The sequence below is a fragment of the Dendrobates tinctorius genome, unplaced genomic scaffold, assembly GCF_039654945.1.
Source record: "Dendrobates tinctorius isolate UK_male_01 unplaced genomic scaffold, ASM3965494v1 ptg000203l, whole genome shotgun sequence".
Lineage (NCBI taxonomy): Eukaryota > Metazoa > Chordata > Amphibia > Anura > Dendrobatidae > Dendrobates > Dendrobates tinctorius.
Window position 1 is genome coordinate 27,021,958 of NW_027361870.1, and position 14,926 is coordinate 27,036,883.

Genomic DNA, 14,926 nt, shown 5'->3' on the forward strand with positions numbered 1-14,926 from the left:
CAGGAGCCACCGGGATCCCACCTGCGCCCACACGACACCGGGGACTGTGCCTCCAGCACCCGACGGCCGGCGCTACAGGTGAGACCCCTGTTCTTCCCGCGCCGGGACGGGCCTGGGACCTTTTTTCCTTTTTCCATGATAAGCACCGCCAACAGTGGGATTCCCTCTTGGACAGGAACCCAACTGAAGCGGGGGAGAGGTGCCGCCCTTTATATCTCAGTAGGTTCCTGTCCTGGCGGGGCAGATCCCTCTCTCAGGTGTGCTGTCATGGGTGAAGGGAAAACATCGGGTTTCCAAGGGCTGCGGGGCCCTTAGAAACCCGATGTGTCAGTCTGTCAGACCGGAGTAGCAGATAGCAGAGCTACGCCGGTCTGTCTGTGCGTCGCTCTGCCTCCACCTTCCGCCCTGCCTGCAGTGCACGCTGGTATCTAGGGTAAACATTGGGTTTCTAAGGGCCCCGCAGCCCTTAGAAACCCGATGTTTACGTTGGTAACCAGAGTGCTCGCTGGTCCTGATCGCTGGAGGGGCTGTCTATGTGACAGCTCACCAGCGATAAGTGTAATCCATCTTTAGCAGCAGAGACACTAAGATAGATTACAGGAAGTGGGGACGGGGATCTGCTCCTGCTCTGTCTGCCAAATCACATACAAGGATAACAGCAGGATCCCAGACAAGGCGTTAGACTATGGCAGGTGCAATCCATACATGAAGTTCCTATTCCAAGTACTGACAAAATGCTAGTGAAGACAAACGATCCATTTAAAAACTGTGGATACAAGTTAGACTGGGTGCAGTTCATAGACTAAGTACACTGGTATGTATCTTTCGGGACAGGAGTTCAGCAAGACCATGCTTTTTTACATATGGTGTGTTTAATTACAGGTGCTCTTTCAGGTGCACCGCAGCGCAGTAATTTGATCTCTCCCATCAGAAGCATTTGATCATCCTCGACTGTGTTCTGCTTGTTATATATGGCATTTCAGACCTTTCCAGTTTACCAGGTCTATTGAGCTCATTAAGGAAAACCACATTAAAGACATAATGCTTCCTTAAACGAGAGACCTGCAGAAATGCCCAAACACTGCCAAGCCGCTCCTGTATACACACTGAAAAGAATTGGATACATGTCACTCCGTACTCAAAAAGGTGCTCGGAGAAGGATACCACTCCTTTAATACATAAACATCAAAAATTCCGGCACTCTTATAATATGCAAAAATAGTTTATTCAGGTGATGAAATCCCAAAATTAATGAGTTTTGGAATTGCTTCACCTCAATAAACTATTTTTGCATATTATAAGAGTGCCGGAATTTTTGATAATATGCAAAAATAGTTTATTGAGGTGAAGCAATTCCAAAACTCATTAATTTTGGGATTTCATCACCTGAATAAACTATTTTTGCATATTATAAGAATGCCAGAATTTTTGATGTTCCTGTATACACACTTATCTGAGAAAAAAAAAAAATGATGCATTCATTTTGCTTGTGCTAAAGATAATAATTAACACTGCATCGGAGCCTAAAGTATAGCAAGCAATGAAAGAAACCAACATTCTCCAGTATCTGTCATTTTTAAAAGCATTTAATGACATAGCATATATTTAACAGATAGGGCAAAATTCTAGAGCAAGGGTTGAGCAACCCTCAGCAATCGGACCATTAACTCAACAGCACCTCCAAACGTCACCGGCAGGCGGAGTGCATAATGGAGGCTGGAGCTCAGCAATGGCCACAAGTGCGCGGCGCCACCCGAACCCCAAAAGGTACAGTTCCATTCAACTGAAAGCCAGTTCCAGGAATACAGGCCCAGTCATTGGGAGGATATCATTCCTAATAAAGGTCATTCTGATTGTGCAGTAAAATGTAAATTCTCATTACAATAGTTACAGTGACAGAGAAATGCACACTATGTATCAAATAGCAAAAGAATGTAGCAAAATTATAACACAGTGCTGTAGCCGACAAGCAAGTAATCAATTGAGTAACATTACTTTTTTGTTCCAGTAAATGCTTCATTTCACTTGTACATTTAACATCAAGGATTCCTTTAAAGGGTTTATTATACATCTAGTTATAGTTTGTACTAGAATTAAATCAGAAACATACAATATAGTGTATTTCAGCAAAAAAAAAAAAAAAAGAAGGAAGGAAAATATATAAACAAAAACAGATAAGTTGTAAAATTACAGGAGTATTTAAAACTGCTAATCCTTTCCTTAAACACCAACATTCGGAGAATACACACGTGACGCTTGAAAGCTGTGTTGTGTCAATAAGTAGGTGCCCAATCAATCTACTGGCAAAAGAGAGAAAAAAAAAAAAAAAAAAAAAAAAAAAAAGGAATTATCTGCACTCGGCTACCACATATTCGGATTCTCTCAAACTCCATGCTAGCTCTTGTGGGAATGGTAGTGAACGATGGGTCTGAACTTTATACATCTGTCGGCGATGTGAACAATCACATTAAGAATCAGGATATAAGCACCGCTGCCTTGCATATCTTATCAATATTAGTAAGGTTGGGTTGTTGTCAAGACAGCCTCACAAAATTGAGGACGAGTTTAAATACTGAGGTTTATTCTACAATGCCTTTGGGAAATAATAGTAAAAAAATGGTCCTCTCTCATCCAGATGCCCAATGCCCCTAAAACTTGTGTGCCTCCATATTTTTATTTAGCATACTACTATAAATAATTTTATTTTTTTTGTAATTTTTTATTCTTTTTTTAAATCTCGTCAGGGAACATTAGGCACGGAGTAATGTATTGGTTCTGAGCTTGCATGCTGACATTTCACTGAAAGAAAAAAAAAAATGTAATAGAAGTGCAGTGGTTTATGATTTTTTTTTGTTTATTTTCGTTTTAGGCTGTAATTCACTTCTTTTTTCCAAAGAGGCTGAATCTCTTCTCCTTGTCCTTCTCTTTGTCTTTCTCCCGCTTGCCAGGGCTGGACTCTGTGGTGACCGTTACGCTGGCTGGCAGAGTTTGGGCCCGGCTCGTCGCTGGAGTGCTGTGTGTGCTCAGAGACACCTCTGTTTTATCGACTGTGATTGCGTTTGTGATCGCCTGGATCCATGCGTTCATTTCCTCCTGCAAGAGAAATTACAGGTTACATGTCGGCAAGTATTTGGCTTATGGTCCATTTAGACGAGCAAATAATCAGCGAATGAGAATTCGTAGGAACAGTTGTTTTGATATTTTTGCTGTGTTCAGAGAGCTGCATGATGTAGGGGCTGAGAGCCTGATTCCAGCGATGTGTCACTTACTTGGCTGTGTGTTTGTTTCAATAAAATGAGTGTTTTATTAACAGATTATCACTACAGGACTAGCTGGCATGTGAAAGTTTGTCCAACCCCACCCCAGCACTGATTGGCAGCTTTCTGCCTATGCACAGTGTACACAGAGAGCTGCCAATCAGTGGTGTGGGGGCAGGGTTATACAGGGCTCAGAATTCGGGTATCTGTTAGTTCTGCAGCAGAAAAGACTGATTCTGTCACAACTGCTGCACCCAGTAAACATAGCTGGAATCAGGGTCTCTACCTCATGCTGCTGTTAGATTACATAGCAAATACCTGCTGGCAGATTCATTTCAAAATGGCTTAAAAAAACCAATTGTTCTCGGCAGCACATTGTCCTCTAACTTGGAGACTTGCTGTTGGTAACAGGATATTCTATAGGCACAGGACAATCACATTAGGTTCATCAAGCTGTCTAACAAGGCCATTAAACCACGGGTCAGAAGTTGTATGACAGCATGGATCGTGCCGTATAATCCCAACACTAGTCACTGGCACTTTTTTGGTTTAGGTACCAAGGACAGACGCCCTGTACAAGGCTGTTTAATGTGTAGCTCCACTGTCATGGAGGTTTTGTGATATTTAATAGTGACCAAAGACAATATAAGAGAATAATCGGTGGAAAAGTCGAATTTCATCAAGTAGTCTGGAGCTTTCCTGTATAATATAATACGCAGTGTATTACAGACGGCTCATCGGTAAGTGTGATCAGACTACAGGAATGTACTGGAGGCACCCGGGGCGAGAAGAAGTGCGGTAATGACAGAGGCAGCGTGTGGATATAAGTATTTACATTCATGTACACATTTGCCATTTTTGAGACTTTTCAGGATCTAGAGATCTCTATAGCTGGTGGTATGAATCCAGAAATGCTCTATATAGCATTGCACCCAACACATCACAATGGCCGTGCAGCTTGGGGCTATGGGCCTGTAACGTCACTCATGTAATCTCACTATAGAATATTTAATGTGTGTAATATAGCTACATCTTATACACAGGATATACGGATATAGTTCTTTTCTGTTCAGTTAAGAGCAAAATGTACAGAACTGAAAGGGGAGCAGCACCATTCAAACCAATCCTACTTGACGTTTACTTTGCATATATGGTACTGAAAGGCTATGTACTATAGGCATATTAGCAAAACATGACATTGCTTTGTGAGAAAGAAAAAGCCTTGATTTAACCAATCAGGGAAAAATAATTAACAATGGAATATAGGAGAACTTACATCATCTTTGGCTTGGAAGAGGTACTCATTACCATCATTCAGTCTGCAGAAATGAAACAGAAGATGAATGAATGATGCACATGCAATCAATATTTACATTAATGTACACTAGTCCCATCCCAAGCACAATGGCAGACGTATTATATATTGGACCACATGTATTACCCCTCTGGCCATGTAGGAGGACATCTTACATCTACAGAAACAGAAGTGACTGCCACACAATGACCATGTATGAGCGGGCAGTATATGTGAAAGAACGTAAACCAGAAGCAAGCCCTGAGGCTGGTGGGCCCCAATGCAAAATCTTCAACATAGCCCTCAACTATCACAGGTCTACATTAGTAATGGTCTTCTCATATGGGCCAGGGGGTTCTTTTGTTCCCCCTCTAGACTCCAAGGCCCAGGCACAACTCCAACCCCTGTACCCAATATAGTTACACCTCTGTTCACAAGAAGCAGCAGGAGCCAGTCCTTGTCCCACACTGACCAATTATCTTTTACATTTACAAGGTTTCAACTAAATTAAGAAGATTGGACCTAAGACAGGCAGAGCTCAGTCCACTTACTTCAGTTTGAACACATGTTTTTTCTTCTTGTAGTCAGTGGCTACTTCACAGAGGGCTTCCTTCAGATTCACCGGGATCTCGTTGTGGTAGGTAATACCAGATGCTGCAGTCTTGGAGTCTTTATAAAATCCAATTTCTTGGTTATTTATCACACAATATACATTGTGCCAAGACCTAAATAAAAGAAGGAACACATCAGTTATCAGCCGACCCAAAGCTTGATGACCATGTGAAAGAAGAGGTAAGAGGATGACGACAATCTGTAGTTTTAAGACCGGGTTCACATCATGTTTTGAGACTCTATTGAGGTTCTGTCTAAACCACCGAAACATAGGATCCAGACATGCCAGAGCTATAGACTTCAGTCATGAAATGGAGTCCAAAACATGCATCTTTGAACTCTGTTAGAGGCTTTTTTCCTGTTCTAATTAGCAAGATCTCATGAAAGTTTTCAAGATGAAGCTGTGCAGAGAAGATCACAATGTATGCTGTGGAGTGACGCAGCACCAGGAACTTTCGGCCCAGCTGCCTGGTGGCAATTTTTAACAGTAAGTTGGAAGTTTGCATACCATGACTGTGTAAATCTCATCATATGCAATATATTTTAATTTTATTTACAAAGTTGATTCTTTTTTCCAACACTGATAATAAAGAGAAGAGGTGAAGTTTGCAGATGCTTACACATTCAGAACAACTATTCAATAAAGTACAGTAGCGCGTTGCAATCAGGTTAATGGAAAGATACTTGCTGAGTTTTAATAGGGCCCTCAAGACGGCTTATACTTACACTCAGGGAATTACAGGCTTAGATTTTACATTCAGAGAATACAGGATACATTAATGGAATCAGTATTTTGTGGACGTTGCTTTAAAAACAACCACATTTCTATTACTGCTTAAAAGTAGTTCAAGATTAACTTTGAGCCTTCGCAAAGTTATGCATCTTTGTAATTTTACCTTTTAGAAGAAAAAAAAAAAAAAAAATTTTGGGTACTCACCATAAAATTCTTTTCTCTGAGCCTTCGATGGGGGCAGCGGTAACCATGGAGTGTATGCTGCTGCTGCTAGGAAGCTGACACTACAGGGTACAGCCGACTGGAATGAAGCTCAGTTAGGGAGGAAGCAGTAGGAGACGCAACAAGATAAACTTCAAACATGTGAGAAAACCTAGCACGAACATGAAAACTAGGGTGGGAGCGATGTCCCCCAATGACTGCTCTGAGAAAGGGATTTTACGGCGAGGAACCAAAATCCTCCTTTCTTTATCGCATCATGGGGGGAACATAACTATGAGATGTCCAAAAACAGTCCTAAGAGTGTGAAGCAGAAGAATCATGACCAGATCAGGTACCATGACGGGCAGCTGCCGCTTGCAGGACCTTCCTGCCCAGACACGCATCAACCAAGGTATAGGTATGCATCCTGTAGCATTTGGAAAAGGTATGAAAGGAGGCCTAGGTGAGAGCCTTGCAGAGGTGGGTTGTAGAGGCCCACGCGGCGCCTGTGGAGTGGGCCCTCACTAATGGTGGGGTGGTCTACCCTTGACTCGATAAGCCTCCAATATGGCAGAGCTGATCCAATGAGCGATAGTGGCACTGGAGATGGGAAATCCTCTATAATGACTTTCTGGAATAACGAACAAGGAGTCGGTGCATTTGAAGGATGCAGTTCTTGAGCGATAGAGATGCAGGGCCCTAACAACTTGTGGAGGGACTGTTCCTACGGCTGAGATGGAGAAAGACAGAAGAACAATGTCCTTATTAAGGCAGAAGGGAGATACCACTACCTTGGGGAGGAAGGAAGGAATGAACCCGTCACAGGACCGCCTTGTCCTGTTGTAGGATGAGGAAGGGACAGAGGTACGAGAGGGTTGCCAAATTTGAGATCCGCCTGATAGAAGTGATTGCATAAGGAAGGCTTCTCGGAAAGCAAAGAAGTAGATGTCTCGAATGGGTTCGAAGGGGGTCCCTGGAGAATGGTCAGGACAAGATTGAGGCAGATACACAGGAACCGAATGTGCAACTCCGTGTAAGAAGGTCTTGACCCAAGAGCGGAAGGCCAGGTTCTTTTGGAACAGGATCGAGAGAGAGCGTAAACCTGACCCTTGAGAGAACTGAGGGATAATCCCGATTCTAGACCAGACTGCAGGAAAGCCAGTAGGGATGGAAGAGAGAATGACATGGACGCCACCTGATTGGTTTGCACCAGCGAAAGAAGAAGGCATTCCATGGTAAATGCGTGAAGACTGTTTTCTGTCCTTGATCATGGTCTGAATGACTTGAGTAGAAAACTCTACCATCTTCACGACTGTGGCTTCAACAGCCATGCCGTTTAATTGAGAGACCGTGAATTCTGGTGGAAGAGGGGACCCTTGGAGAGCACGTCTGGGCTTCCACGGGATGTTTGCGAGGAGGTTGACCATTTCTGCGTACCAAGCCCTTCTGGGCCAGTCTGACGCCATGAACATGACTGGTACCCCTTTCTGCCTTGATCTTCTTGACAAGTCTGGAGATCAGGGATGGAAGTGGAAGTCTATATGGAAGGACGAACTGGGACTAAGGAAGGACCGGTGCGTCGCATCCAATCGTGAAAAAGGATACTTTTGTTCATTCTGGAAGCTATCAGGTTGATGTCCGGTGTGCCCCACCTTTGAAGATTTGGTTGAACACTTCTGGGTTCAAGTAGCACTTACCTAAGGAGAGGCGCTTTCTACTTAGGAAGTTGACAGCCCAGTTGTCCACGCCGGGATTGTGTACCGCTGAGCTTGCAGGAACCCACTGTTTGGCCCATGACAGACTCCTTAAAACTTCTGAGAATACCACCTTGCATGTTGTCAGATTGAATTTGAACCGGGCGACCTGCTAGCAGGTCCTGCCTGTGTAGAAGAGGGAAGTTTATGGCTCTGAGTTTCAGAATGTTGTTTGGGAGAGATGACTCCCAGAAGTTCCAGCGGTCTTGGACTGTGTGAGAAAAACGGCACACCATCCGATGAGACTGACAGACTCTGGCCCGTGCTGCGTTAAACAGCATGCCTAGGAACACAAGATGTTGGGCCTGGATCAGAGAGGACATTGTTCTGTTGACGAGCCAGCCTAGGCCAGAAAGTTATCGAGAGTGATCGAAAGGTTCTCGCAACATTCCAGGTAGGTCAGCACCTTGATCAGAAGATAGTCTACATAGGGAATAACATAGATCCCTTTGTGGCATAGAATGATCATGACCGCCACTATGACCTTGATGAAAACCCTGGGGGCTGAGGTCAAGCCAAAGGTGAGAGCCATGAATTGGTAGTGAGAACCCCAAACTGTGAAACGGAGGAGTCTTTGGTGGGATTGGGAAGTGAAGATGGGTATCTTGGATGTCCACTGAGCAGAAGAATTCTCCTCGTTCCATGGAGGCTATATCTGAGTGGAGAGACTCCATATTGAAGGGACAAAGGCAAACCCGTCTGTTCAGAAACCTGAGAAATGCTCCTGAGCGGGGACAGGGACTATGACACCTGTCTGAAAAAGAAGGCCTGAAAGAAGAGGCAGGAGTTTCGCTCAGGTAGGGACCACCTTGGGAGCCTATGTGGAGGTGAAAGCGGGGCAGAGGGATGCACCCGTTTCCTCAAAGGCTGACTTCACAAGAGACTTGATGTGCCTGTCTGTGGGATCCTTCAGGGAGGCACCGTATGAGAGCTGAAGGATGTTGTTGGCGGACAGGCGAAATAACAGAAGGTCCACAACAGGGGACTCAGGCCATTTTTTAAGTAGTTAGAGTTTGGTCTTTTTGAAGGAGATGGAGGGCTCCGTGGAGCAAGGCTCATCTCCCTCAACTATTAGGGTCTGATTAACAGCTGATATTAGGCTGTCCATCATGTCGAGAAGTATGATCCAAGTCCAGATTGGAGTCTGACTCAGAGTGGCGGTCAGACTCTGGAGCTGTCTCAGGAAGAGAGAGAGACATGGAGTTCCATCCTGGGGGATGTGGAAGGAGAAGGAGATCCAGACATATAGCTGGAATACACATGCTTCCTAGAACTTGAGCGAAATGTGTCATGCTGTCTGCATCAAATTTGTCCGGAAAGCGATCAGAGAAGCAGTAGGTTGATTACGCAGATGCGTCAAGACCTCTATGAAGGATTGGGGTACCTTGGTTAGGTTGGCTACAAATTGTGATAAGAGCGGCAGCCCACTCTGAGGCAGGGGGTGCACTCTCACTACGGGAGGGCCTTCCATGGTAGAATTCCACAGTCTGAGCAGAGGGACGTATCATGACTTGTGAGCAGTTTTTTTCTTACAGGACAAGCTGGGGTGGAATGGAGTCTCCCTGAAGTTAAGCATAGAGATTAGATGGTGCATTGGAGTGACCACTGATGAGGGCTATGCCTAAAATGTAAGACAGGCTGGACAGTGCCTATCCGTTCCTGGTATGCAAGAGATCTGACGTGTTGGAAAAGGACCGCGAGCGGAACCATAGCTGGAGCTATTTAGGGACTGCAGACAGCCCCTGGGAAATGGCACCGGTGAGGAGAAAAGTTGGCGGAGACCACAAGGAGCGCACAGTGAATCCGGACAGGAAAAAAAAAAAAAAAAAAAGCCAGGGAAGCGGAGACTGGGTGAAAAAGGCGCAGAAAAGTCCCAACGACTGATAGGCCACATTCCCCCATTGCACCTCAGCCTGACAGATGTAGGCCTCGGCAGAAGCAGAGTCCTAAATTAGATAGGGATATTGAATGTGCATTTCAGCAACAGGATTTAAAGGGACAGGAGTGCTATCCGACAATACTCCTGGAACTGCCTCACTCTGATCCCTGAATGATTTTTTTTGGATGAAGCGCCCCTGGAATTCATCTTTTGGAGCTCTGCTGTGAGTAGAGCCTGGGGAAGAAAGGATACCTACCTGAAGTGGTCTCGATTACTTCCTCATAGTGCAAAAGAAGGCATGAGGAGCCCCAGGTGAGGGGATCACTGGAAATGGATCAGTCTTCCTCCCGGCACTGTCTCATTATGGTGGGCGAGCGGGCTGGGGCAGAGTGGCAATGACCATCTGGCAAGGCCACTTCAAGACATGCTCAGTCTCTTAAGTGGGAAGACAGAGCGAGAAGTTACATTCTGTTGCTCGATTATAGAAGAATCTGAAAAAAGGGAAATTAATAAAACACAACAAATGAACCTAAAGTAGAGACGGTTCTGAGTGCAGTCCAGTGTCTGCCTCCTACTGACACAAAGCTAAAACTGATTAGTTTAGTGCCAGTCGGTGTGTGTACATGGCTAAGGATGAGCTAACTTTTTTATACATAGTGTCAGCCTCCTAGCAACAGCAGCACACATCTCATGGTTACCCGTTTCCCCCAATGAAGCGATAGAGAAATGCCATTTTATTTGGCTACTCCATGCTGTTCTAGTGAGAATTGATACTCAATCAAATCAAAACCAATCAAATCAAATTTATTATCGCCAAGTACATATTACATATATACAAGGAATTCTTTGTGGCAAAGAGGCAACATAATATATAACAACAGATACAACAAGTAACATCTAACAAGACAGATACAGTATATAGTCTACACATGACGATTTAATTGTTGAACAGAGAGTGGATAGAAGCTGTTCATATGGCGGTTGGTGCTGCATTTGGGGACTCTGAAGCGACGTCCTGAAGGGAGTAGTTGGAATGAGGAGTGTCCTGGGTGAGAGGGATCGGATGAAATTTTCAATGCGTGGGATCGAATACTCTTATCATAAAGATCCTGGATTTTAGGCAGGGGGGAACCTATAATTCTCTCTGCTGTTCTGAAAGTCCTTTGTAAGCGGAGTTTGTCATGCGCAGTGGCTCCCCCATACCAGACTATCAGAGAGGAACAAATCACAGATCTGATGACAGCATTAAAGAATAAGATCAGCAGATTCTTAGACAAACCATATCTTTTCAGCTGACGCAGGAAGAACATCCTCTGTTGTGCTTTTCTTATAACAGCATCCACGTTTTTTCCCCCATTTAAGATCACGAGAGATGATAACACCAAGGAATTTGGTCTCTGTGACCCTAAGAACCACTTCGTCATGGATGTAGATTGGAAGTATCTCATGTTGATCTTTCCTAAAATCCACAACCATCTCAGCAGTTTTTTTAGTGTTGAGTACAAGATTATTGGCTTTACACCAGTCACATTCTTTCCACCTCACTCCGATACAAGTCTTCAGCATTTCCCCTGATGAGACCAATCAGTGTCATATCATCGGCAAATTTCAAGATTTTTACTGAGTCTGCTGAAGAGATGCAATCATTCGTATAGAGAGAAAACAGTAACGGGGACAAAACACACCCCTGAGGTGCCCCGATGTTTGTGACCAAGGTGTCCGAAGTGAATGGTCCAACTTTTACACTCTGTATCCTGGCTGTCAGGAAGTTATAAATCCACAAGCATAAGTTAAGAGGGACTCCAAGAGCTACCATTTTCTTATGAAGTAAATTCGGATCAATGGTATTGAACGCTGAGCTAAAGTCCATGAAAAGAATCCGGACATATACTCAAATATACTCAAATAGTATGTACAAATAATGTGTCTCTGAGCATCTTGGAAGGGAACAGAAGCTCACACCGAGAGTTGTTTTGCATATAAAGTTGGAGCAGCAAATCAAAGCAGCCACTAAAGGAGCATGAACAAGGCAGTTAACACAACACTTTCAGCATTACGTTTGAGAGAGAAGGAAGCAGAATACGATAATGGAGTACATTACAAAGATTCATAAATTTGCAAAGGCTGCTCAATAATAATAATAATAGTAATAAAAAGTTTACTTACGATTTAAGATCAAAACCGCCATAAAGTAAATCCCTGTGATTTTAAAGCACTACTCCAGCATTTTTTCCCCATTTCAGTACTGGAGTGGTGCTACTAATGTAAGATCCCTGCACCTAATAATATATTGCCACTCGCCATCTCCAGCTGGTCCTGTACCGCCATCTCGTGACCTCAACTTCTGACTGACCCAAGTTGGAAGTAACGGTTACGAGCTTTCAATTCAAATCTATGAGAGTCAGAACGAGGCAGATAAGAGGTGAAGACGGTGGCTGGCAAGTATTGGCGTAGGGGCAGGGAACTTAAATGTGTAGCACCACTCCAGCACTGCAATAAAAAAGAATGCTGGAGTGGTGCTTTAAGGTCCAAGTTTAAATGCTGATTAAACTTTTCCCAAGTCCCAAAACTCCAAACAGACAAAGATAACATTCTGGCTATCTACAGCCACAACAAGAGGACGCCTAGGTGTTCTAGCTACTGTATTCCTGAGCTCAATGAGTTACAGCATGTTTTACACTGCTCCCAATGGTAGCTGCAGGCAGCCACAAAGCCATTTTTAAAATGAAAGTCTATGCAGGGAATTTGCATTTCAGAAGAGCAACCAATACAAAAATATACCATATTAATCAGCTCAGCTTTGTTAACCCATTTAGATAAAAAAGGGAGGTATATGCAATGGTGGCTGGATGGATGGACCAGACTTTGTAGTACAATTTTTCCAGACTAGTATATTAAAGGAATACAACACAGTAATTTTTCATTGCAATCTACCTGCTGGAAGCTTTCTTATTATGTGCCTCCCATTCATGTTTGCGATGCAAGAAACCTTCAAACTGAGAGGAAGGAATGTCCTGCGTCTTGGCTGGTAGAGTGGAGGCGGTCTGCGACTGCATGCCCGCTTTCAATTTACGGTCAGCAGTGGGCGATGGTATGGGACTGGATTCCTTTGAACTTGACCTCTGCTCTGTGGAGCCATTAACCATTTCATTGGTTTCAGCATTTTCTGCCATCTGAAAACATAAAATAATGGCATAAATACAGGACAAACCACGTCTACACCAGCACGGCTCAAGATGGTCACCTATAGACTATTCAACACGGCTGTACAGTAACCATTTATTAATGGCTGCCGGCAGCTCACTTACAGTAAAAGGACTGAAGTACAGAAAATCTGCTCTTACACCAGACACCAGTATAAATAAGCAGAAAATCAATTAGCTGAATCAATATGATTAGTAATAATTTATAGACGTGGATAACAGGGAGTGCGGACTGTTCATAACTGTACCTCAATCCTTTTTGCCAGAATATAGGGTAAAGCCATCGGATATAGAACCCTGTCCTGTCACCACACGATAGATGGGGATTCATAACAGGTCCGATCTCATGAGCATTGTCAGAAACGTACCGGGCAATGGCCTGGTTTCTGAAAATACTCCTATTTTACCAGCGGTAAAACAATCAGAAGACATGCAAAGATTAAAGTGAAATTACACCATGCATTTCCAATTCCATCATCCTGGTTAGGTTGGATTTTCAGGAGAGCAGATGGGAAATTAGGAGTTGAGAGATACAAGTCGTTTGGTAACCAGAGTTATTGTACTGCTTATCATTAGAGTAAATTGGATCGGAGTTAAGAACGGACGACAGAAACCACCACAGTCACTCAACACCACACGACTATTTACCCCCAAAACAAAGACAGAACCAAGGCCTTGCCCATCGAGTGCTTTGCAGTTCTGGTTGTTCGCTGCTGGCTTGTGACCCGGGATGGCCTAGAGAGCCATGTTTTCCAGTAGCTGACTGGTCAAGCAGAAGTCGTCTCCAGGAGCCGTTCAATAACAATGGATTCCTAGTATCGCTTATCTAAGGATAGGACTCACACCCTGACATTGGTTTTTGCTATTTAGTATCACTGAAGCAGCTCGAAGAGTGAGATTAGCAAGTTATGGAAGCTCGGTGCTACTTACTATTTAGTACACATAATGCCAGTCCCTTACTTTACGCCAAGGATAAAATGAAGCAAAGAGCGGCAGCTTTATCATAACACGGCTGGAGAGATTAATGGCAGGCGCTCTATGCGGAAATTGGGCTATAGTAAATTCTCTCCCTCGCTGTATCTAATGCAAAATACAGATTTCTTTTTGGTGGAATGTTTTCCATGGGAAGGGTTAGGGGACTGCTTTTAGATTCCTATACTCCATCTGCTAACCGGGCGTAATAAAAAACACTTTCATTTAACAAGTGGGATCAACAGGATCTAACTCCCCAAAAACTGCTGATTTCCTGGGGGGAAGCAATGGCCCGACAGGCACTTCCAAAGCAGTGACCGTAGCAGTAAAAACAAAAATGTAGTACTGAATGGCTTTCATGCAGTTTTCAGTGTCCGCCAGAGGCATACAAGGTGGATTTCCCAATGGATGCCACTGATGTAGACCACTGTGTGAAGTCATAAAATATGAGAACTATGCATTTCCTCCAAAAAGGTTTCCAAAAAGACTTGCAATGCAAGTATGAATATTTTTACAATGGCAAAATATCTTAATTTGTCAAATGTGAGATTTAGTATTTAATTAAAAAAAAAAAAAAAAAAATACATAAAAAATAAATTGTTAAACCGGTGTGTTTTAAACACTCCCTCACTTCCCGTAATAATGAGTTCAATAAGGGGTTCCCTGTAAGTTGGAGCAGATGGATTTACACATTCCCTTCCAGACCACTGGACAGGTGAGGGAGGTAACTGTCTCTTACCCGTCGGAACCAGTGGCTCTTTTGCTTCGCTGACCTGGTGCACAGTCATCATGGCAGTAGGACATCACACCAGGCCGGGTAAATCAAAAGAGCTGCGGACGCACCAGTACTCCCTCATACGTCCAGAGGTCACAGATCACTGTTGTGACCGATAAAACGGGAAGTGCAAATAAATTCACACCAGCTCTAGTTCCCCAAGTCAGGAAATGACGTTTTTGCAGAAGTCTAATGGAATCAAGGTGTTTTTTGTCAAATGCGCCAGGTCCTTTAGATCAAGAGCTG

At 43.8% G+C, this 14,926-nt stretch overlaps 1 protein-coding gene across 2 annotated transcripts in view; it reads right to left on the reverse strand.

Moving 5' to 3' along the window:
• Nucleotides 1-2,127: 2,127 nt before the first annotated feature.
• SPTBN1 (spectrin beta, non-erythrocytic 1) overlaps nucleotides 2,128-14,926 on the reverse strand; it is a 247,019-nt gene continuing 234,220 nt past the window's right edge. For both annotated transcript variants that reach the window (XM_073553919.1, XM_073553920.1), the window contains 4 exons: nucleotides 12,665-12,903; nucleotides 5,103-5,276; nucleotides 4,534-4,576; nucleotides 2,128-3,093 (listed from right to left, as the gene is read on the reverse strand). In XM_073553919.1, the coding sequence (XP_073410020.1) occupies nucleotides 2,878-3,093; nucleotides 4,534-4,576; nucleotides 5,103-5,276; nucleotides 12,665-12,903 (672 nt within the window). In that variant the 3' untranslated portion in view covers nucleotides 2,128-2,877. The remainder of the gene's footprint in view (nucleotides 3,094-4,533; nucleotides 4,577-5,102; nucleotides 5,277-12,664; nucleotides 12,904-14,926) is intronic.